General features: G+C 41.9%; 1 protein-coding gene across 1 annotated transcript in view; it reads right to left on the bottom strand.

The window, feature by feature from the left end:
- LOC145416268 (oxysterol-binding protein-related protein 1-like) overlaps positions 1-26,027 on the bottom strand; it is a 63,958-nt gene extending 37,931 nt beyond the window's left edge. Inside the window, exons 1-13 of the mRNA XM_080285267.1 lie at positions 25,901-26,027; positions 24,921-25,081; positions 24,189-24,281; positions 22,933-23,037; positions 22,152-22,296; positions 19,225-19,370; positions 18,111-18,326; positions 17,321-17,452; positions 16,257-16,382; positions 15,204-15,287; positions 14,202-14,442; positions 12,807-13,338; positions 4,446-4,532 (exon numbers count right to left, since the gene is read on the bottom strand). Coding sequence (XP_080141393.1) covers positions 4,446-4,532; positions 12,807-13,338; positions 14,202-14,442; positions 15,204-15,287; positions 16,257-16,382; positions 17,321-17,452; positions 18,111-18,326; positions 19,225-19,370; positions 22,152-22,296; positions 22,933-23,037; positions 24,189-24,281; positions 24,921-25,081; positions 25,901-26,027 — 2,195 coding nt within the window. The remainder of the gene's footprint in view (positions 1-4,445; positions 4,533-12,806; positions 13,339-14,201; positions 14,443-15,203; positions 15,288-16,256; positions 16,383-17,320; positions 17,453-18,110; positions 18,327-19,224; positions 19,371-22,151; positions 22,297-22,932; positions 23,038-24,188; positions 24,282-24,920; positions 25,082-25,900) is intronic.
- Positions 26,028-26,505: the final 478 nt, after the last annotated feature.

The raw sequence follows: 26,505 nt of genomic DNA, 5'->3' as shown, positions 1-26,505 counted from the left end.
ATTAGGCTAATTACTCTCACACATAATACCATCACTATATCACCCTAAATTACCATGACACATATTAACCCTCTCATGGTGGCCACAACTCTACGAGAATGAGTCACAGGAGCCAGTCAAAAATAAATTCCACAATAGGACATAATATAACTCGTCCTAATATTACTCGACTTCAATGACCCCCACATATAATAGCGGCATCAGAGTATTACCCTAATTACTGTGCCATGTAAACAGGATTACAGCATTACAAACTTCCCTCCAAGATATTAACATTATCAGCCCAGAACTTTCATCTTTATTATTATTATTATTATTACTGCTACTGCTACTACTATCACTATTATTATTATTATTATTATTATTATTATTACTGCTACTACTACTACTACTGCTGCTACTATTATTATTGTTATTATTATTATTATTATTATTATTATTACTGCTACTACTACTATCACTGTTATTACCGCTACTACTACTACTGCTGCTGCTACTATTATTATTGTTATTATTATTATTATTACTATTACCACTACTACTACTACTACTGCTGCTGCTACTATTATTGTTATTATTATTATTGTTATTATTATTATTATTATTGTTATTATTATTATTATTATTATTATTATTATTATTATTTTGCTATTCCATACGGCTCTCTTCAGTTTTGCAATCCCTTCCAACACATCCCTCACTTTAACTTGACCCAGATTTTCGTTCTTTTGCAGCTTATTTCATGTAGCTCAATGGCAGAATAGGATAATACTGAGGCTCTATACCTTTCCATAGCACTTCTTCGTGACTAGCGCCATATTCCAGTGTTAAGCTAATGTAACAACTCATTCAAGGTCGAGAGATGGCAATTTACTGGTCAAGTTAGGGTAGAAAGCATAGTCAATCTCTCTCTCTCTCTCTCTCTCTCTCTCTCTCTCTCATAAAAAGTTTCAACCCAACTAGGCGTAAAATTGCTCTTTCCATCTTGAATTGTGCTAGTCACGAAGAAGTGTTATGGAAATGATATAGAGCCATAGCACTGTTTTTTTTTTTTTTTATCTTGAATTTTGAGCTGCAGGAGATTAACACTAGAATAAGGTGCTAGTCACGAAGAAGTGCTATGGGAAGGATGTAGAGGCGTAGTACTGTCTTATTCTGCCCCTGAAATACGTGAAATAAGCTGCAACAGGACGAAAATCTGGGCCAAGTTAGAGTGAACGAAGTACAGATCCATATTAGTCTACGGACAATGCCCACCTGTTTTAACTTGGAACTCTCTCTCTCTCTCTCTCTCTCTCTCTCTCTCTCTCTCTCTCTCACACACACACACACACACACACACACAAACACACACACACACATTCCTCAATAAACGTACACACACCATTCACCCTCTCATCAAACACATAAACTTGGTCCCTCACACAGACACACACACACACACACACACACACACACAGATAGATGCAGACAGATAGATAGATGCGTGTATGCATGTATGTATGTATATATGTAAGCATGATTTTTCCTTTGACTCCCCCCTGAAAAATAAAATCATGTAAAAAGGCTAAATCGAAAAAATAAAGGTGTTTGGGGATATTTACCCATGGAACAAATGTACCAGGCTGGAGGTGAACTGGTGAACAAAACTGAAGGAACGCGGCCAAATTGAAAAAAAAAAATAAAGTTTGAGAGAAGTGGAGAAAAACTGAACAAGTGGTGATGAAAAAGTGTGTGTGTGTGTGTGTGTGTGTGTGTGTGTGTGTGTGTGTGTGTGTGTGTGTGTGTGTGTGTGTGTGAGAGAGAGAGAGAGAGAGAGAGAGAGAAATCCTTCAAAAACCACAATTATCCCGTCTTTTCGTGTGTGTGTGTGTGTGTGTGTGTGTGTGTGTGTGTGTGTGAGAGAGAGAGAGAGAGAGAGAGAGAGAGAGAGAGAGAGGCTTCTTGTAACAACGAAAATCAAGGTAAAATTTTTCGTTTCTACCCATACTCCCCTCCCACTGTATTAAGGGAGCGATTTTTTTTTTTTTTTTTTTTGCGTCAACAATATTTTTTTCGGTAACTGTTTGAAAGGAAAAAAAATCATTAACGGATATGAAGTAATCTGGAAAAGCCTACGATTGTGTGTACAATAATAATAATAATAATAATAATAATAATAGTAGTAGTAGTAGTAGTAGAAGTAGTAGTAGTAGTAGTAGTAGTAGTAACACCACCACCACCAATATAATAAAAATAATAATAATAATAATAATAATAAATAATAATAATAATAATAATAACAGTAATAATAACAGTAGTAGTAGTAGTAGTAGTAGTACCAACACCACCACCACCAATGTAATAATAATAATAATAATAATAATAATAATAATAATAATTATAATAATAATAACAGCCGACTATTCTAATGTATTCAACGACTTCGCTACATAAATTCAAACAGCTTTTCCTCACACCACCTGTGTCGCAAATCAATAATACCGAAGATATGGACAAATGCCAAAAATATAAATATGGAATGAAAACTGGAATAGAAGACTTAAAAACAACGATAATTTTGATGTCAGGTGTGGTTTTGAACGAGACTCAAATTCAAACTTCCCTATAACATTTATGCAGATCAATAAAAAATATACAGATTACTATAGATAAAGAGGGTACTGCAAACTGAATTAATACTCAAAATAAAAATAAAAAACGTTATCCTTATGTTTTCAACGACTTTTTACCAAGAATTTTAAGATTTTATAATTTACATAGATAAAGATATAGGTTAATGTACAAAACAATTATGAACTTAACTGAAATATATAAAAAAAAAAATCCATATTAGTTAGGTATGACGTCACAAACACAGGTCAATAGGGAGATGATAAAGACGTACGATGTTTGAGAGGGTTAAGGCAGGTTGGGTTGATAGGTGCAGGTAATGTGCGTGGGGGGTAGGATTCATATAGACGTTCCAGCCCTCACCACAACCTCCAGCAGACACGGGACTACATTTCACTAACACAGGAATAAACCGCACTGGTCTCCTTGTATTACACTACAGGGGTGTACGGGATTTCACTGGGGGACAGGAACCGCGATTGATGACTTCCCCCACTGACAGCTAAAGGGACACTGATGCTCCGCTCCGCCGCGCTGCAATGGGTTCCCTTTGCGCCGACCCACACCCAGGACGGTCCTCCACCTCCCTTCCCTCTCCCTCCCGCACCTCACACACCCATTTGTACCCTCCCCTCCCGCTCTCCTGCTCAGCGCTGAAGGAACCCTGTTTTTTAATGTCAAGGTGCGTTGTTTATGCATCACGAGTGTCGAAGGGGAAGCTTGAAGTGACAAATTTGACGTCGCCGATCAATCCAATCCCATTGAAACTAGGTGTGATTACCCATGTTATAATGTCATTCCACTCATTCGCGACTGATATTAACTGCTCTACTGTCCTAATTTGATCAGGTCAGCAGAAAAAACGACGCCGTTAAAGTCACGTTAGCACACTGACTTTCTTCATGAGGCTTCACTGGTCTTAGAAAATAATCCACAAGTGCCGCATGAGTGAAGGTTGAACAAGTGACGTGCACACCTGCTGTCGATTATACAGTGGCCGCACACGTGTTCTACTTTACACCTACACACACATGCACGTACACTTACCTCACCTTACCTATTAATCAGTTGCCATTACGCTGAGCTACTTTATTTTTTATAGGTGACTGCCATATTTTCGCTGGCGTAGACTTGGTAACACTTCTCCCTTGTATATGTAAGAAAAAGCTTCCTCGGCCAATTTATATTCCGCATAGCATCTTTTTATTTTTGTAATTATATACATATCACTGAATCAGTAGCATACAAGAAAGCATTAAGGTGAACTGGCAAATAAATCGCTGAGGAAGATATACTGTGAAATCTAACTAGCATATATACTGTAATCTCTTGTTCCATCTAAACATATGAGATGAAGTGATGGCAAAATCAGGTCGATATTGCTGTTATTGCTTAACACCGGTCTGTCTGACGGAGCAGACCCATCAACCACAGGTAAGCAACTGCTTCTGTGGGGCCGTCCTACAAGTACAGTACCGTACATACACCATGTAGGGATCCGGCGCCCCTAGTGGTAGACAGGGCCTCACCAGGGTCCTACCCAGGGCGAGGTGCAGGAAAATATGAGGAAGTTTGGCTCCTGCGTGAGCCTAGGAATTGCTACACCCAGCGTACACGGTGCATCCACGTACAGGTTTCTCATGAGTGTCTGAGTCCACCACAGGTACACCCAAGGTATACACCTTCGCCATCATTACATCGAACAAAAGTCATATCTTTAAATATGCGATTCACCTTCAGCAATCGTCTCGGCCCAATACATGAATGTTAAGATGCAATATGTAGAATAAATGGCTATGGAACAGGTGTTACAGGATAAATCACACACTCACCTTCCCCACGAACGCCAGCATCGTCTTGGTCCCAAATTAGGTGCGCTGTAACGGGTACCTCCCAGGGAGATCAGGCTGAAGGACGATCTGAAAAAGGTATATCATTATCATCATCACTATCATCATCATCATCATCGTCACCACCACCACCAAGGCACTAAATGATGATCAGATTCTCGCATTCATATATGTCTGACCGTCTGTCTTTCTGTCTACCTATCTGACCATATCTGTCTCTCTCTCTCCATACACCTGTCTATAGATCTATATATCTCTGTTAATCTGTCTATTTGTCTATCTACATGTCTATCTGTCAGTTTGTCTCTACAGCCAGATGCCTTAATCCCCAAGGGTGTGGCTACAAATACCCTCCACACCACCCTGTCCTCTGCTGTCAGGCTGCCTTTTCTCCAGCTCACATCTCGATCTCTCACATACCTCTCCACCCCTCCAGCACATCCTCGGTCTTCCCTTTCCCTTCCTCCTCCACCTCATTCACATTCTCCTAGTCAGTTTCTCACACTTCTCCACCCCATTCCTGCATCTCACCCTCGTTTCCCCCTCCACCTGACTCGCATAAACTCTTCTAGTCAATCTCTCATACTTCTCCACTCCATCCCTCCACTTCATCTTAGTTCTCCCCTTCCACAGCACTCACATATATTCCTAGTTGGCCTCTCATTCTCCTTTCTCCTCCCATCCCTCCACCTCATCCTGTCTTCCCTCCTCCCTCCCCCTTCCACCTCACTCATGCACTCTGCTAGTCAATTTCTCACACCTGTCCACCTCATCCTCGTTCTCCCCCCCCTTCCACCTCACTCACATACTCTCCTAGTCAGTCTCTCAATCTCCATCCTCTCCACAAGGCCAAACCACCTCAGGCTACTTCTCCTAACACCTTCCATCACATCCCAAACTATAATACATTCATTTTAACATGGCAGAGATTTTTGTCTTTTTGCAGCTTATTTCATGTTGCTCAGTGGCAAAAATTACAATATTATGGCTCTACATCCTTTCCACAGCACTTCTTCATGACTAGCACGATACTCAAGTGTTAATTTATTGTTACAACTCAGCATTCAAGTTGGAGAGATGGCAATTTCAGGGCAAGTTAGAATGAAAAGACAGTATTGTGACTACATCCTTTCTACAGCACTTCTTCATGACTAGCATTATAGGTGTGTTCTAGTGTCAATCTACTGTTACATCTCAGCATTCAAGGTGGAGTGATGATTATTTTAGGCCAAGATAGAGTAAGAAGAGTCTAGTTACTTGAATGACTTACCTTAAATACAAGGAATTTGTAGCCTAATCCTGGGTTTCTATGCTGTTCATGGTGTAATAAAAAGATTGGCTGATAGATATGTGGATAGACATCAGGTGGGAAAGCATGGTATGGAGGCTGCTGACATTACCATCATCAGCTAGACCTCTTTTCCTATCATCATCATCATCATCATCATCATCATTATCAATATCATCATCATCCATACCTCCTTTCCCACCTAAGGATGGAAGTGGCTGACACATTCATAGAAGAAAAAAATAATACAGTAATAATAATAAGTAATGAAAAATATAAAGTTTAAGATGGAACAAATTTGCAAAGAAACGCACAAAACAAGGACCATATGCTGGACCAAAACAACAGGAATCAAGCAATTTTCCTTCCTGGTTAAATCTACACATACATATATAAAGCCATCTGAGGCAAAGGGAAGAATAACATAATGCTTCTTCTTTATTATAGAAATCATACACATGCTATAGAAATTTAAACCACCATGCACAATGTTCCATATATCAGTCGGTATAAAAATAGATGCATAAAACACCATATGTACACAAACACCATACATACACCAACACCACACATACACCAACACCACACATACACCAACACCACACACACACCAACAAACATCACAACAGACTCTTCATCACTTCAATATGGTGATGATGTATTTAGCTGACGTTCTTTTTATCTTATTCATATTCCCCAAGCTGTAATTTAACTTAGGAGACTTTCTGAACTGGTAGGGTTAGATACATCCTTCACTAATGCTTTCACAACCAGAAATCTTCAATACCACTTAATAAAACTGTCTGGAGGTTGACTGGATCTAATTCTTGATGGATATGCAGACAACTACAGCATTAACTCTCACAGATACGGGGTCAAAACATTGCATATTAATAAGACTTATCATTTCTGGAAAACTTGGCTGTTGATAACCTTTGTACTGTGAAAAGCCACCTTATCTCTACAACCAGGAGCTGTTTTCTTTTTCTTTTCTTTTTTTTATTTTTTATTTTTGGTACTTTGACAATTTTACTTAACCTCTACAATCCAGAGCTGTCTATTACTTACATTTTTTTTTTTTTTTTTGCTTCAAGATAATTTCATTCAACTTAGGAAAGATTTTTTAATTTGAAAGGATACCAGCAGCAACAGTAGTTGTAGTGGTCGTGGTTGCAACCCACGGCTCATCTGAGACATGAATCTGGTGGGCTTCATGCTGAAACTGCCCCTTGCCTTCAGTCCACCATCATTTTTTGGCTGGACAAGGTGGGAGTTGGGACAGGGAGGATGTTGTGGAGCATTTAAAAAACCAGACAGAGGAGCTGCTCACTTATACTGGTACCTCCCACTGAACTCTATAGTATGGAGAGGGTTTCTCATGGGTAACACTGCACAGTTTGTGTGACCACCACCAGGGGCTCAGGGTGGCACTGACGTTGTTTATGCACTACACCTGATGTCCATGCCTTTTGAAATCAGCCAATGAATTAGGAAAACACAGTGCCATGACCCACTGCTTGGCTTATGTAATCATCAGCAAAACAGAAACAACAAGCTGAGAACAGTGATCCAATTGCATTACCATGGTGGAGGCAACAAGTGCGGGTGTTTCAATGTGGCGGCCAAAGTCACACGCTTGCTGTGGTGATAACCCCTCCATACTATAGAGCTGTGCGGTACCACCTCATAAAAGTGTCCCTCTCCAGCAACAGTGAAGGGGTAAAGGGAGACTATATCTACCTCCTCCCAGTCAAGAAGTCTTTTCAAACTAGAGGGACTGGATACAGCCTTCATAAGCCACTTCACCACAACAAATCTTTCCTAAACTGAATAAACATCATCTGACGGTACACCCGGCTAGAAAAGTTCGCGACCATGTAACAAGTATGTTTCTATCAACTTAGCTGGTAACACTGTAAGAGGGAGGAGTAACAGTAGATGGAACAGAGCAGTGGCCTGAAATGTTTAGTAGATAGACAAATATAACAGTCAAAAGACTTCCAAGCTAAGTTGACACAAACACACTTGGTACGTGGTCGCAAACTTCTCTGGCCGGGTGTACAAATGATAAACTCTAAAAGGGTGTCCTCAAGCTGAAGGGGTTACTATGACAAAGCTACACTGTGGTCTGTAAATAGCATTGCAATGAAATCTCATCTGGTGGTATCTCATGTGTTGTGGGGATGGTTCAGTCTGCTGGTGTGGGTGTGGGTGAAGTAAAGACAGTAGGAAATGAATAAACGGTGCAGGATAGACACTCATAACTCAGTCTGCTAGTGTAGGCATGCGTGAGGTAGGGGGTGTAAGAAATGAATAAATGATGCAGGATGGACTTTGATAATTCAGCCTGTTGGTGTCTGTCCTATCATCCTCACAACACATAAAACCAACCAGTGACGTGGGTGAGGAGTGTTATATGTAGAGCAATCAGTAGACCACTCTGTACATGTTAAAGCTGTACCTGATCCACTCTTACAGACGATACAGGACACATTGTTTACTTCTTTAAGAGATTCAGAATGGAGATGGCTTTTTGGTTTTCTTCTTGTCATTTCCTGATAATCTTATACAGCTTAGGATTGGCTTTTTTTACTGCATGGGTGAAATACAGACCTAATGCCTTTACTCCAATTACAAACTTTTACACTTCATTCTTGCTGCCTCCTATACTCTTTTTACTCTAACCTGGTCAAATTTTTGTCCTTTAGCAGCGTACATTACATGGCTGAATGGCAGAAAATGACAAAACTAAGGCTCTACATCCTCTCCATAGCACTTCTTCATGACTACCATCACCTTCTGGTACTAATCTACACTTACATCTCAGCATTCAAGATGGAGAGATGGAAATTTTAGGCCAAGTTGGAGTAAAAAAAAAAAGGTATGGTAATTTTAGTCAGCTAAGGAAACATCTCTCATACTGGTGGATTTAATGAGCAGTGTACCCCATGTATCTGGAGAAGGAGGCCTTCATGTGGTAGCACTAATACACCTGGGCAACTCCACTGCCTCGTTATATAAATGCTCCTCAATTCCCTCCCTATGTTGATGATAAATGTCTCTCAATTCCCTCCCCTTGCTATGATTATCTAAATGTCCCTTAATACCCTCCCTCTGCCACAAAGGGAGGATGGTGGGCTGCAGGAGAAGGACGACTTGAGCCTGGAGTGCATTGGGTTCAAGTTTGGATGAGTCTATGGCCACAACAACAAGCACAACAACCTCTCCAGCTTATAAAGTCTCTCCTAAGCTGAATCAAGCTGTGTAAAGGTAACAAGAATAACATGAAAAACCTATAATTACTCTGGAATACTTAGCAGACTTCAGAGATGACAGTAAGCCTTCCCTAAGCTGACTAAAATATCTGGTGATGGCGAGACGACACTAAAAAGGACATCACTCATATTTTTCACTTCCTTATGAGATTTTTCACTTCCTAATGAGATTTTGTCACTTCCTCCACAGAGTCAACAGCTTGATATTGTCCTCTACTGACTATCTTTGTCTTTTACTCACAACATGAACACTTCAGCTATGGGGGTGAAATATGTCTTATAGTAAGTTACTGTCTATTGTAAAAACGTAACGATACTTTACTATGAACACTGAGAGAAAATGCTGCATATCTGTAAAGTAATTGTACTGTATCACATCATCATCATCATCATCACCATCACCATCACTATCATCATCATCACTATCATCACCATCACCATCAACATTATCATCACCATCACCATCATCATCACCATCATCACTAGAATTATTTAGAGCTTCTTGAATATCTGTGTAAAATAACAGTTCTCTATAACTAGCAAGGTACCTTAATTGGAAGTTATATAATTATCATGTGTATAAAACTCTTTCCCCAATACCTGCACAAAAATACTCTTGATATATACTCTATGTGTATAATGTATATATTTGTATGCATTCACAAAGATATATTATTGTCTATAAAAATTCATGAGCACTGATTCCCACATGCAAAACACTATTAATAACTCTTAATTACATCCACCATACCAAGGCTGTAGCACCATATAAATTTAGTCTTAAAATTATTAGTCTCCTTAAAACTTGGCTATAGCTTTACACTGCAAGGTTAAGTATAATTTACAATGAATAATATCCATGTAAAGCCAAATGCAAAAGTGTGGTCTCCTCTCCTGCCTCTTTCACGGCCGGCTTATAGATGAGTGAATGACACGTGGTGGACGAAGGTGTATACTCGTTGTACCCACAGACCACTGATGAGGGTAGGTGGTGATCATCATCCACTCACTTGATTTTAGGTTGCCAACTCCTTCCTTCACCTTTATCATCCTTTTTCTGTGTCTGCTCTCCTCTTTTTCCTATTTCTCCCATCCTTCTTTTTACTGTTTATTGCTCTTTGTTCCACTTCAATTGGCTCCACATTTAGTGACAAGCGTAACAGTTTCCCGTAACCCTGGAAGCCATTTACAACCCTCAGTGGTAACTATATACTATAACTAAATAATGGGGTGATGTGGAGCCTACCTTGGTGCCCCTATTAACTGAGTAGAGAGATGCAAAGGTGGCACCAATCCAGGAACCAAACCTCCACACTCTTCCCTGCACCATGCCATGGCAAGGCGTTGGCTGGCACAAGAGAACATTGGTTCCCTGCACAGGACGGCACAGCCGGGGCAGCTGCTTGCCTGCAGCTGTCTCAGCCAAACAAAACAATTTTAATCAACAACAAAAGACCACTGGTGATATGCACCTTTGTCCACTATATCCCATTCAGGCATCTATGAACACAGTCATGAAACAGGGACAGGTGAGGCAACTACACTTTTGTAACTGACCATACAGCAAACACGTTTGTACATTTAAGGTTTTTGCAGTTCATTGCAGAGCCAACACATGTATATAAACACTTCTGTACAATTATGGCTTTTGTAGTAGACTGTACAGTAAACAATTCTGTACAATAAGGCACATGCATTATATATGAACAACCATGCAAAAGTACAATGCAATGATGCTGTTCAATGGTCAACTAATTATCAAAACATTTTATGTCAATTCACATTCGTCTTATTCTATGGTTCATTCACCTTAACTTGGCCCAGATTTTTGTCCTTTTAAAGCTTATTTCTCATGGCTCAGAAGCAGAATAGACAATGCTATGACGCTACATCCTTTCCACAGCACTTCTTTGTAACTAGCACCAAATTCTAGGGTTAATCTCTTGTCACAGGTAAGCATTACAGGTTAGATGACAGTTTTAGGCCAGGTTAAGGTAAATAACATGGAGCTGCATTTGTATATACAGGAAAACAATCTAACGATACCAAACTCACCTCATGCAAGACCCAAATACCGTGTTGCAAGAATCACAGGGAATCATCAGGGGTACACAATGCAAAGGGGCTCACAGCTTGCACATAACATCAATAAAATAACAATACACTGAACACAGGGTCTAATTCCTTATTACAATACATCCAGTAAAGAATGAGAGAGAGAGCAACACCAATTAGGTTCCCTGTCTTCTAGAAAAAATATAACAATAAGAAATGGAAAGATGTACTCTTATGGTTGTATGCTTAAGCCTTGAATTGCAGGGAGGAATGCAAGGTTCCAGTTTCTGCTGGCAATTTCTAAATCACATATTGAAGATGAAAAGTGTTGTGCCTTCCTATATCACTGCTGACTGCACTCTGTAATGTGGGATGCAGGCTAACCATACCTAATAACTACAGGCTTCCATAAATGACCATCAGAAATAAGGGGTTTACATCCCACTTTGCAACTGGAGGTTTTAGCATACAAACCTGTAACTCACAGGTATACACTAGATATAATGAGATGGAAGTCAGATTCATAAATTGGAAGAGGACGGAAGCAAGACAAAGCAATAATAAAGATCGGATGACACTACACCCAGCCAACAGTGTCCACCCATCGTCCAATCCAATGCTGTCTCATCAGCAACGTAGGGGAAATGATGTCAGCCCAAGAAAATTACTGGAGATGGGACAGAAGCAACTTGCCCAAAGAGAAGAACACAAAGGATAAAAATATAATACGGAGCTGAGAGGAATAGGGAAATGAGGCAAAGAAACAGTAAGTGGGGTATAAAAGAGACTGACAATTTGAAAAAGAAAAAGAGTACAACTGGACAACGTAAAGGTATAATGAACGGGAATGGACAATGAGAGACTGACTAGAAGATGGTATGTGAGGGGAATAGAGGGGAGGGGGAGACCAAGAATGAGATACAGGGATGGGCTGCAGAGAGATGTGAGAGAGGGGTGTGTTTAAATGGAGGGAGGGCTGCTAAATGGCAGAGAATAGGGTGACATGGAGGTAATTTATTTGTGGCTACCCCTTATGGGATTATGGTGTCTGGCTGTTGACAGACAGACAAATAAAGAGACAGGCAGACAGACAGAGAGATAGACAAAGAGACTGAGAGACAGAGAGATGGAAAGACAGAGAGACAGAAAGAGACAGAAAGACAGATAGATAGCAATACAAGGCAGGAAAGTATAGAACTGAAGGGAACGATGTAAAAATATAGTCATGGAAGAAAATTACAACAAATGAACTAAGCAAGAAGGAAAGACACTGGTTAAAAAAAGAAAAACAAAAGTGAGGAAAACTAAAGAGCATACAAAAAGAGTGAAAATGGAGAGAAGCTGCTACAATGTGAATGAGAAGAGAGAGACTGGGAAGATGGAAAAATTTAAACAGGAAATACAGAAAGGAAGAGTTATATAACCACAATACAGGAGAGGAGAGGTATATGAATGATAGTGGTGTGGAGTGGAGAGAAGGGTGCTTGATGACAAAGGACAGGGTGATGTGGAGGCAATTTGTTCATGCCCATCCCTCTGAGAAACAGGTAACTGGCTATGCAGAGAGAGACAGAATGACAGTACATGGCCAGTAATATTACAAAAAAAAAAAAGATACAAAGAGGAAAGGAATGAAGCAAAAGAGATGAAAGGGAAGGAAACAAAAGATGCGAGAGGAGGGAATGTAGTTAAAATATGGCGTGCATTTATAAACCCACCACTTACTTCTCCTCCCCTATTGAGCCATGACGAGAATCGGATAGTGTGGCGTCGCTGGCTTCACTCAGGTCCGAGGTCCTAACAAGGGGGGTCTCCACGGCGCCATCAGAAGTGGAGATCGACGAGTTTGATATAACAATTCCGCCGTCTTGAACTGGCACTCCCTGTCCAATGCTGTGACCAGAGGATCCTAGGATGTCGATAGCATTGGTCTGTGTGGTCAGGGAGAGGGGTTGGGATATGGTATAGGTCCCCCCTCCATCAATGTGGGCACTTGTGGAGGAGGAGGTTGGGTTATAGGTGCCTTCATTTATATTTTTGGCACTTGTGGAGGAGAAGGTTGGGTCGTAGGTGCTTCTGGTGTCATTCTGGGCACTTGTGGAGGCTGAGGTAGGGTTGTTTGGCTGGTGTGAGGGTGAGAGGGGTGACTGGGGGTCAGTGGGGAGGGAGGACATGCAGGACACGAGGGTATTGGTGGAACACTCGCTGCCACACGGGGACGGAAGACTGACCAACGTACCGCCACTGCCATCATCGTCTGCAAAAGTAGATACATACATACATACATCATACATACATACATACTTATATATATACATCATACATACATACGTCATCAGCAAAAGTACATACATTATATTGATGCCATGCTTCCTGTTATGGAATCCCTATACTGGGGTTGGCCAAGGAGTGGCTGATGTTTTGTATGGACTGGAAGCTAAGCCGTGTCCAAACTAGCTAATTACTTCCCAAAAATTTGCTGGAAGCTGAAAATGTATTTGATTTGTGTTAGAACATCTGTAACAATGTGAGAGTCTAGGCTTGGAGGGGGAGAGGAAGAGGGGGAGACCAATGATGTGGTGGAGAGGTATATGAATAAGGGTGGTGTGAGTTAGAGGAAGAGTAGTCTGAGAGTGGAGGGGATAATGAAATGGAGGCAATTAGTCTGTGACTGCCCCCTCTGGGATTAAGGTGCCTGGCTACAGATAGTTGGACAGATAAGAAAAACACAAGGAAAACATAAATAAAAAAGTCTCAAACCTTATGAAAAAGCATACAAGAACTCATCATTGCAACACAGACTCTCCTTAGCCGAGTAAGAGACACGTATGAGCTGGCTGGAGTGTTGCAGAGACTGGCTGAGATGCTGGACCCTGTTATACCATGGGATGCTATTAATTTATTTATATACCTCTCCACCCTGCCCCTCTACCTCAATTTCAGTCTCTCCCTCTCTCCCTCCACCTCATCCTCAGTATCCTTCCTTCCCTCCACCTTATACTCAGTTTCCCTGTCCTTCACCTCCTCCTCCTGCAGCCTCACTCACATACACTCTTGCAGTCAACCTCTCACTCTCTAACCTCTCCACATGGTCAAATTATGGAAAAAAAAATAGCTAACCTTGTGAAAAAGCATCGAAGAACTCATCATCACTCGCGGCATCGTAAAATCTCCGCGGTCGAGGGAGGGACACATACGAGTTGGCCGGGGTGTTGTAGAGACTGGCCGAGGCACTGGACCCTGAAGACACGTGGGACGCTATCGATTCCTCAAGGTGGTGGTGCTCCGTGGCCAACACTCGGAGAGATTCTTCAAGGACGCGCACCTTCTCTCGCTCCTCTCGGATTTGTAGATCTCTTACCTGTATGGGATGGAGGCAGAATTAATTAACTGCCTAAGTATTTTGACATCTTCAGCGTTGTTCTTCATTACTGCAACCACTGAATGTTCTCTCCCTCTTCTTATATAATTAACACCTGCAAGTTAGGCAATGTTATCCTTCAATAAACCCCTTTACTTCTACACTGTCTGGTGGAAGGCTGAATAAAGTGAACAAAAGTCATAATACAGGCACTGGAATTCAATGGTACATGGGATGCTATCAGCTCTTCCAGGTGGTGGTGTTCTGTGACCAACACTCTAACATATTCTTCCAGGACATGCACTTTCTCCTGCTCCTCTCATATCTGTAAATCCTGCAGTTATGAAAAGATGGATTTAAACACTTGAATTCATCTGATCTTTTTTCAATACATTCTTCCTGCAAACAGAAGATTTTATTCAGCTAAGAAAACCCCCTCCTTTTTTTTTTAAGCTGTACCTCATCCCTCCAGTTTGAAAATCCTGCACTAGCTGGATTAAATGAAAAATGAAAAAGATGCCATAATGAAGGGACAGGATCCAGCCAACGTGCAAGATGAAATCAGCTCCTCAAGGTCGTGGTGTTCCTTTGCCAACACTTATGAAGCCCTCATGAACGTGCAAGCTCCCTCCCTCTTTTTCTCCCTCCCTCCCTTTCTCCCTCCCTCCTTTCCTTCCTCCATCCCTTTCTCTCTCTCTCCCTTTCTCCCTCCCTCCCTCTCTCCTTCACTCACTCCATCCCTCCATCTCAAGCCAACTCACCTCCTCCTGCTGCTTCATAAGAGAAAGACAGTGGGTGAGGCTGGTGGCCATGTTCCGGGCAGTTCCAGCCAGCACTGAGAACCTCTGAAAAACAAAATATAGCACAGTAATTTTTTTTATAAATCTTAAATAAACACTAAGCTCAATTTTTATGCCTAGTTTAAGTGATCAGCATATAGTTTTTCCTTATCTTAAACCAAATGCTTTTTTTTAATACAAGGAAGGAGGAACCAAAGGCCAGGAGCCCACAAACGATTCCTTGCAAGAAAAAAAAAAAAATACAAAGGAGAGCCAAATTCAAGATCCATTCACCTAGTCTGTATAAATTTGCATCTATGTCTATCCATCTTAATTTTTTCTCTATATCAAAGGTCACTCAAAAATCTGTGCCTACTGACCTTATAAGATGTAATGGTCCCTTCTTGTGGTCTAGCAGGGAAAGTGCTGATGTGAAGTAGGTGATGGTGATGGTGATGATGATGGTGGTGGTGGTGGTGAAGATGAAGATGATGATGATGATGATGATGATGATGGTGGTGGTGGTGGTGGTGGTGGTGGTGGTGGTGGTGGTGGTGGTGGTGGTGGTGGTGGTGGTGGTGGTGGTGGTGGTGGTGGTGGTGGTGGTGGTGGTGATGATGATGATGATGATGATGATGATGATGATGATGATGATGGTGGTGGTGGTGGTGGTGGTGGTGGTGATGATGATGATGATGATGATGATGATGATGATGATGATGATGGTGGTGGTGGTGGTGGTGGTGATGATGGTGGTGGTGGTGATGATGGTGGTGGTGATGATGGTGGTGGTGATGATGGTGGTGGTGATGATGGTGGTGGTGATGATGGTGGTGGTGATGATGGTGGTGGTGATGATGGTGGTGGTGATGATGGTGGTGGTGATGATGGTGGTGGTGATGATGATGATGATGATGATGATGATGATGATGATGATGATGATGATGATGATGGTGGTGGTGGTGGTGGTGGTGGTGGTGGTGGTAGTAATGATGATGATGATGATGATGATGATAACGATGATAAAACACAAACCTTAATAACCTGATGTACGGGTCCCTCTTTGGAGTGGTCGAGGTTTAACGATGCCAGCGTTGCCATCACCTCCTCAACCTGCTGTTCCATCAGCTGTTGGTGTGCTGTTGCTGTCTGTAGTGCATCCTGGGAAAAAGGGTAAAATAAACTCTGCTGTTGCTGTCTGTAGTGTATCCTGGGGGAAAAAGGGGAAAATAAACCCTGTTGTTGCTGTCTGTAGTGTATCCTGGAGAAAAAAAAATGTGAAAAATAAACTGTCAACAAAAACCGAGAGGCTGCCAGAGATCAAGCAGCGTGGAGAGGGACTAAGTGACCCAGCCCGACACATGCAAACCACACTGGAGCCTTTATAAACGATACGATGCATTACAAATATGGGTGATGTCATTTATTCTCACTGCTGCCTGACTGTTTTATTTTGTGTAAGGAAGGCCCCTCATACTGAAGGGGTTCATTATGTATGTATCTCACCCTTCAGTTCAAAAAATCTATTCGATATTTTAAAAAATCACCATGAGGTAGAGTCATCATCATTGTCATCATCATCATCATCATCAGACCTCCTTTCCCACCCTAGGGCAGGGTGAGGAGTAGCAACGTCCAGACAGCCAAAGTTTGCCCAATTCAATGGGCCACGTTTCCATCGCTCATCATTCAAGCCCTCGAAGTCCTGGCTCCATCATATAAGCTAAAAAACTTTCCCCACATTCTGTAGCTTCATATATACCTATCTGTCAGGTAGAGAGAATAATGCACAAAATATACATCACAAAAATCTAAGAGTTAACACATAATTTATTCAAGCATATACATAGCACTTAAAGAGGAATAAAAAAAATAATAATAATAATTTGCTGTTCTTGCTTTCACCTCCTTATTCCTCAAAGAACTGGTGCGCTTCCTCTTACCTGAATAACACCATCTACATAGTAATCATCTGAACATGAAGGTGTCTTTAAGGTGAATGTATTTGTTTGCCATTAACTGCTGTAAATTAATAAGTAAATAATTCTCATCCATGACACTACTGAAGACACTACACTCCCTCCCACAGGCCAACTTACCGACATACAGCCCAGAGGCTTTATGGTTCTGTCCAGGCCATCGTCATCATCATCGTCGTCATCCACACACAACCCGTGCTGGACGTAGTGAGTTGAGAACCGGATGTGGTTGTTCAGCATCGTTACCCATTTCTGAGACAAACAGAAGACAAGAATATGAATTAAATAAAACATTTGTTAAGAGCCAAAGAAAAATACAAGTCATGTTTATCCTTCAAACGCTAAAGGCAAATACAGTACTGTACATTACCATACTAAAATGACCACCAAAGATATCATCATCATCATCATCATCTAGACCTCTTTTTCCAACCTAAGGATGGGGTGAGTTAGAGTCCAGGGAGCAATAAGAAGGAGATTCAGCAAAAGTCTGTCCAAATGAATGGGCCACACTCTCATTTGCTCACCATTCAAGTCTCAGGAATCCTGACTCTAACTCACAGGCATAAACAACTATTTATGCATACAACAAGAACAAATACTGTACAATGAATATGGTACCAGCATAGTGTTATGGAAAATATAGTTTATTAGGGAACATATCAGTAACAGCAGTAACATTAAGCTCCACATTACAGTATCCGATGTGTAGTGGCCTAAGGTTAGGCTCCTGTTTTTAAGGGATGACAATTGGCCTACTTCCCTTGAGGGCATTAAATTATTAAAAAAAAAAAAACAGCCACCTCTTGGGGATCAAACCTATAGAGGGCCATAACTTCAACTGAGGCATTCAAACCACTACACCACCAGGTAAATGAACAAGTACCAATACATAGTGACTCTCACCCACCTGCCTATTGACTGCAGCTGGGTGCAGAGGGTCTGGTGTCGCAGCCAGGCGATGACAGGTGCCATCATTGTACTGAAGTAAAAACATTGCCCCATCACCCCCTATCATTGGCACCACCTTGGCATTGTCCAGGTACTTGTAGTCTCGACGACGCACGCCAGAGCTGGCATCTGCCCGGCTACTGAAGAACGTCAACACACCGCGCTCCAACACACCCTGGGATGCAGAAATACAGGGCTCTAACATATTACACACACACACACACACACACACACACACACAGAGTGAAACCGAGTATTAATCACAGACCATTCAAGCATGTAGCATAGGTGTAACACTTAGTTTATCAGTGTTTGAGTGCCAGGCTAGTAATTTCAGTGCTGAAGAGGGATACCCATAGTAGCATCAATATAACCAGGCAGCAATTATTCAAATGTACCTCAACTCTCCCCCATTAATCAAGAGAGGATGGTGGGCTGGGGAAGGGACCACAACACCAACACCAACAACAGCCTGGTGGCCTTGCTAATGCCTACCTCACCCATATACACATCCTCCCCATCCCTCCTTTTCATGGTCTGACTCACCCTCCCTTGTACAAACCATTAATACACTGCACAGCCCAGCATAACAAAGCATAGTAAGTATAAACACACTCCATAAACTGTATTCATTTTTTAAACCTATAAAATGTCAGACTTCACATTGATTTAGTGTGGGTATAAGAATTTTCAACACCAGTCACACCACCATCACCATCACAAAACCCACAGTCACTATCAATACCATTAACACCACCATCACCACTACAATACTCACAATCCCTACTAACACCATTAACAAGAGCACTACATTATAACTTCTGCTACTCTATGGTCAGCTTAATTTCACCTGACAGAGCTGGGTCACTCCCACAACTTGAGTACTAGGCCACTTGTTGGACATCCTGGCTCTATCAAATAAAAACAAACCAACAGTACTGAAATGACCCTCCAATCTTGACTACAACTGGGTATCAACTAAGCTGGAAAGGGTTAAGGATTTCCTCTGGTTAAAACAAATGTGCTGCAGTCACTACAGCCAATCACAACTATAGTACGTCAACTACACTCACCCAAACCATGCGCCAGCCCAGGATGCGCATCTGTCTGAGCAGCGGCCCCTCAAAGCGTGAAGCGCTGTGGTGGAAGCTGCGCACGGGTTGTACTTTTAACACCTGCTGCATCTGCTGTGTTTGTGCCAAGTCATACGCTGTTTGGTCTGCCAGGGGGTTAGGTCATGAGTATTAGTCAAGGATTACAGGGGTACAAGAAATTATAAGTACAGCTAACAAAGAGAGTATCGCACCCCTGAGGTTCAATGATTATGAATATGAATGAATTCCTCAAACACACATGACTCTAGTAAGTTGCTAATTCAAACTGCATGATGTTCTGTATCCTGCTGTTTTATGTTATTGTGTGTACTAAAAACATCAATGAGGGTTACTGAACTTACATCACATGGTGGCCAACACAGTGTACCAAAATGCTTTGTCCTCGTTTCAGAATGTTAAGTGTGGTACGTGGTGCAATAATATCTTTGTTGACTGTACAAAGTTGAAAGCATCTAAAAGGAAATACAAAACGGGGGGAGGATCACAGGAACGGAAAATCAGGTTTATAGAGAACCTACCTGTCTACAACGGCTAGATGAGTAGATACAAGGAAAGAGAGAGGGATAGAGGGAGAGGATGTGGAGCAGGGGTAGGAGGGGAAGTTGCTATTTGTTATTTGGGACCTAAGACATCAGTATAAATATTGGGTAACCTAGCGAGGGAACTGTACTTTGAATAAAAGAAAGTAATACATGGTGTTGTATTGTTTCATAAGCAATGAGTATTTCTTAAAAGGTTTGAAATATAGTACCGGTACTGCCTAATACCTAAGATAACAGACATGGAAGGGTCAGCCACAGGTAAAGTATACACCTACTGTCCTTGTTTGGGAGATTTTAACTGATAACACAGCCCTGAACACAACTGGGAAATTAGAGAATAACAAGCATTCTCAGTTGTTTCCTATCATTTATATTAAACATCTGTCATGAATGTTATACTTTTTTAAAAATTCCTTCTGAGTATATTTCTTCCAGAGGCTGACTGTCTTTAATTTGGGGGAGGCAGTGGCTCAATCGGTAGAGAGGTGGCCTGCAGTCCTAACGGACCCAGGTTCGAATCCCGGCTGGGGCAGGGAACAGTTTAAGGATTTGAATTTCATTAAATCAGGCTTTACTGATCTACCAGAAGACCCGCTGACATGTCGTAAAAATACCCCCGCTAATACCAATACACCAGTCCTGTATGAGACAGCCCTAGCATGTATTCAATATGGACGGTGGGTGTTAGCGCCAAAGTGGTGACATGTAGACGTGTATGGTATGTAGGAGGACTGCTGGGCCTTGATAGCAGGCTGTGAAGCCTATGCCCAGAGTTGGACAAAAAAAAAAAAAAAAAAACTGATGAGCATTCACACTGTCAACTCACCACCTTGACAAGCATCTTTACTACATATCACTGCAGCACCTGATACTCCACACAGCAAAAGCATTAACAGGCTCAGGCACTCACAATATGCAGCAACACCAGGCAACAGCACATCACACATGCATATAACCATTCAGAAGACAAACACTTGCAATACTATAATGAACACCAGCAGCCAAGCCAGTATGAGAATGAACTAAACTATATGCTGCCTAGTAACACTTTCCAGGCTGAGAGTAAAGTTTTTTGAGTAACTGCCTAAAATGGTGACACTGAGTACTGTGGTCTGGTCCCAGGCCCTACGCACCCGATGAGGCAAAAAAATTTTAACTGACAAACTAAGGTAATGATAACCGTGGGGGCAAACACCAAGAGGCGCTTAGCCCTGATGCTCATCCCTATAAGTTTGGCCTTTGAACCTGTGGTGGATTATTCTGCCACTAGCTTTGGACATACGGTCACTGTATTATCCAAGGTACCACAGTTACCTCCACTGGGTGATACCCTATTTGTTTTACTTACCAGCCCATAAAGGGTGGATGGACACTTGAGGCACGTAACAGCAGCTACCTACACATTCCAACTCCAGTGTTAAAAGGCTGGTGGATATTCTTTCCTACAGCGCATAAGGAAATGTGATCTCCCTGCATGCCAGTACATGAAAGTCTGGCTCTATTTTGGCTGTTATTTGTAGAGTATGGGCTGCCGGATGCTACTGTGCTATCCATCAATCTTCCAATCATTTCATCAGGTCCATAAAGATACTGGAGCTAGGCGAATCAATCCAAGCATTGAGGGTGAGGGTGACCAGTTGCTCCACACTAGGAAGCATTACTTGGCTGTAGTGTCATAACCCACTAAACCAAGAGGTGTCTTACCACCCCATATACGATACCACCACACAAACTTCTCATGTGACCAACAAACTTTTAAGGCTCTGGCAAACATTTCTAGTGTTTGTGTTGGAGATTATCCAGCATTATACATTAGTTCAAAACATAAAGTTTTTATTGGACAGTGAACTGTGCTCAACAGTCTGGAAAGTGTTAAAGGATGAAAGGAGAAATGACTCACAATGGCACCTGGGATTACTTTTGACTTGTAACAATACACTAAAAACGATGCTTGAATCAAGATAATGGTGTGATGCACATCCCAGCAGTTACTTGTGACATGTATTCATCTGGCTGGTGTTAGAGAGGGATGTCTTTATGTGATGACACCAACATAAACAGCTGGCAGAGTTACACATTACACAAATTTCTCTCAACTCAGTCTCTATCCCTCTCAAGATGGATTATGGATTGCAGCTGAAGGACAGCTTTAACCTGCAATCCAAGTTCACATTTAGAAAGCCTGGAGAAACAACAACAACAACAACAACATCCATTTGGACATCGTAGTCAAAACTGCTGCAATTTATCAAGCACAAAAAATAAGTACTGCAGAAAAATATCAGAGCTTTGGCCATGCATGAGCTAGTGTGTGTGCACCACCAAAAGACGACAACAACTGACTATTAAGGTTTCTGATGGAGGGATCACAGCCATTCTGAAGCAACACCACAGCAACATCGATGTGGCCACGATACCCCGCACAGTGCAGGCTGGTGTTGCCCTGAGCGTCCGTGCAATTGACGTCCGGTGCCCCGGTCTCCTTCAGCTGAGGAGAGCAAAGGTGTTATGGTATTAGAAGCCAGAAAAATACAGACGGCCAAACAACTTTATCATCATCATCTTGGACCTTTTCAACTCCAAGGAGGGATGAAAAAGAGTCCAGAGAGCCAGAAAAAAAAAAAAAAGATATATATATATATATATATATATATATATATATATATATATATATATATATATATATATATGATAGAATGAGATGCTAATCAAAGTTTGCTCAAGTGAATGAGCCACACTGCCATTCAAGCCCCTGGAATACCAGCTCCACTTGATATGTCAAAATACATTCTGCACATGGCTTCACACTCATCCATCTGACAGTCAATCAGATGACTGTCAAGTTAAAAAGGGAAGAAAAAGAGGTAGGTGAACAATATCAGATGGCGGACAGAGATGACTTCAAGTGTAGTGGTTTAAATTTAAATGAAGCCATCATCATCATCATCATTATCATTATCACCATACCCAGTACAGTGCAGGATTGTGTTGGCCTGGGTAACTGCAACTGACACTGGGACTGCCCACCCCTTATCAAAGAAATTCTCTTACTTTTAATAAATTACGTAACGATAGCAAGAATAAGAGTGAAATTAAATAAGCAGACTGAACAGGTTTCTCTTACCAGCCTCATAACCTCCTCTGCTTCCCCTTCTCTTGCATAATGAAGGAGTTTCTCTTCTTTCCTCCTCTGTTCAGTTTTCTCAGCTGCCGCAATCAACTTTGTCACCTGCAATAAAACATCAGTAACAATGAGATGGAGGGATATGGTGGAGAGGTATATGAGAGAGGGGGGTGTAAGTTGGGAGCAGGGCAGTGAAATGGCAGGGGACAGGGTGACTTGGAGGCGATTTGTTTGTGGCCACCCCAAACGGGATTGAGGCGTCTGGCAATAGATAGATAGATAGAACAATGAACTTGCTTTTACAGGAAGGAGGAAGGATGTACAGTAAATGAATTTGGGATGTGCTGAGATGTGTCCTGAGGGATTGCTGGGGAGGCACTGGCACCTCCTAAAATATGCCTGGCCGCCCCAAATTCCCGGATGAAAAACCCCCCAGTGCCATACAGAAATTTGATCCCGTGGGGAAATGACCCCTGGATCAGTTTCTGGTATGAATCATAATGGTTTAGGGGGGTCTAAGAGGGTTTAATGTCAGACACAACACTAGGCCCCCACAGAAAAGTAAGAAGAGGGAGGTGTCACATTTCTACAGTGGAAAGTGGTCCAGGGTCAGTTTTCCATGCAGACCAATGTTCTACCTAACACCAGACCTCCTTATAAAGTTCTCCTTGGGCCACTCTACAATCAGGCTTGACCATTCCATTGCCACACCATTATTCTAGTCTTAGTTATGTCCCTGTGGATATAATCTTAAACACACATCACAATCTTTTCATACGAATGGTGTAGTATGGTAAGCCCTTGTCTTTTGTGGTACTCAAGTTTCCCGGCTCGCTTTTTTATAGGGCAGTAAACCACCACAAATTAAGTCAAGGGTGTTCTTTGGGATAATTCATCAAAAATCTATTGCTAAAAGATCTAAAAATACACTTTGAACTAGTACCGTACAGTATACCCTAATGTCTGGCAATGCTCTGGGGCACTACAAAGGTAATTTAGGTCATTACATAGTACAATTATAGCTGTGGGAGCCCATTTGGGGGGTTTTAATACTGCACGGGAATTCATTTTTCACTGGTGTCTATGTAACAAAACCCCTGCGAAAAATGAGGCCTTACAGTACTGGATTTTGAGGGAAACTGGCACATCAGGCACACGGTAATAGACAAACAACACCAACTGTACGGCAAACAGAAAACAACTAAGCCACACAGCAACAGACATACAGGACTGACAGAGTACTGGATAGAGAATACCTGGGCATCCCTTGGCAGGCTGGATGGACGCAGCCCCTCACCGTTGACGATGGAAACACAGGCACCGTGTTCAAGCAGCAGCAACACCACATCCTGCAGTACACACAATAGGTATGACACGTACCCTGATATGGTTTGGTAATGTGAAGAGAATGGTGACACTGATCGGTAGAATGCATGTGAATGAGGTGGAGGTGAAGAGGGGAGGGAAGGGGAGACAGAGGATGAGTTGGAGAGTCAGGGTGGGGAGGTATATTATTAAAGATGGTATGTGATGTATGGAGGACAGCCTGATGGTGAAGGAAGAGTGACATGGAAACAATTTTGTGATTCCACCCCCTCTGGGATTAAGGCATCTGGCTAAAGAAAGATTGATAGACAGACAAACCATACATGCCACCTTGTAACCTACAGCTTGTTTACTTTGGCCTGACAGAAAACTGCTTCCTCTCCATATCAAATGCTGAGCTGTCATAGGGAATGGGTAGCTGTATAAGTTTTCAGCTATGAACACATGTTAAAGAAATGGTGTAGGGATGTAGTATTATCTTTTACATTTCATCGTTCCATTTCATTTTGTTTATAAAGGCTCCTACATGCTCCACTTGTTATTTACACAACTATGACTAATTATCTTATTCTGCCTTTAAAAAAAACAGAGCACAAATGGGTAAGAACGGAGCACAAATCTGTATCAGGTACGATCCAGCTGACAACACTCTGTCAATCTACCTCTCTGTTGGTAAGTGCGGCCTTGTGTAGAGGAGTGTCCCCTGCATGGTTTAGTGCATCTATGTCTGCTCCGTGTCTCAGCAGCATCTCCACAACCCCTCTGTGACCAAAATAGCTGGCCAGGTGCAGTGGTGTCCATCCTTGGTTGCTCTTGCTTTTGCCTGGGGACAAATATTATACAAATTACATTGATGGTGGATGCTTGGTGGTACAACTGATGGAGTGCTCAGATCAGGCTGCACTGTGGCCTATGTACCATGGTTCAAGTTCAAAAGGTAGCCAGAGGTTCTTCTACGGTCTCATATAAATGCTACCACGAGTGTAAGTTGGTTTCCTACCCTTAAATGCTCTGAACTAACGGCAGCCTAGCCTCGGGCACCTACACTCTGAAGGAGGCAAAATGGGATTGGCAGTTACATTTTACATTCGTGCCACCATTACCTCGTCAGTGAATAGTGCACAATATTCAGGAGTCAGCTGTTCCTGTATGATCAACTCAGCCGCACCATACTAATCACAGATAATTAATTTCATGAGCTACAGCAATATGGAGTACTAACTTTCATTACCTGCTTCCTCATCTTCCTAACTTATTTTATTTAATTTTTGAGAGTCCTTCCTTTAAGTCAGACTCTTTCCTTGCTATGCACAGGTTAATGAAGGCTTTATCTAATCCATCCAGTTCATACGGTTTCTCCAGAGCTGAATAAAACTGTCTGGTAGTGGTAAGAACACACTGAAACAACAGGTCTTTATACTAGAGGGGTTAGTAGTAGTCGTAGCTGTGGTAAATGCAACCCCTGGTATATCTGAAATGTGTACTCATCAAACTGCAAGTTGCTGTTAACCTCTTCATGCAGTCCACAAACCTCTTTTGGGGGACAGGGAGGAAGCTGGGAGATACTCGAATGACCAGGCAGTGGAGTCACATGGTTATATCTGTGCCAACCCATGAAGATGTCCCTCTGCAGTACACTAACCTTTACAGCTGATGTCCAGGTTAACTTTGCCATCAGTGCGAGCTTGCAGTATTTCTTCCACGGTCTTGATGTCGCCATTCCGGGCACTGCGTAACAGCAGGTCCTCAAACTGCTCCAGGTCACCCATCCTCTCCACTCATAGACATTCATGCATCACGTACACTGCATGGGCATAAAACGAGATTACAATATACAGTCAAATTACAGGCAATACATAATTAACTACCTGTATCATCAAAATATTGCTAAGTTTACTCTCCTCCTCTTCATTATGAGGAATCTCTCCTATGCTGCAAAAATCTATGGTGACAGCAAGATATAAAATGAAACCAACACCATGTTTCCTCTTAAAGAATCCCCATATTGAGGTTGGCCATGGTGCAGCTGATGTTTTGTGGATGAGTGAGGCTGGTCACTCTCATCTTAAATGTCAGAACCAACTTGGTAGCCCTGGGCTCCTACGCTCCTCATGAGACAACATAGGATTGGATGATAGATGGATGGATTTTGACTTATGAATTTTAGCTGAATGTTTAGTGCCTGAAAGTGATGGCTGTGTGGCTAGGACTGAAATTATGATCAAAAACAGTTTCATATTAAAGGCA

This window comes from Coenobita brevimanus, chromosome 105 (genome assembly GCF_032717465.1).
Source record: "Coenobita brevimanus isolate Jiangsu-jjx chromosome 105, ASM3271746v2, whole genome shotgun sequence".
NCBI classification, from domain to species: Eukaryota; Metazoa; Arthropoda; class Malacostraca; order Decapoda; family Coenobitidae; genus Coenobita; species Coenobita brevimanus.
This window is presented reverse-complemented; position numbering and strand designations above follow the sequence as displayed.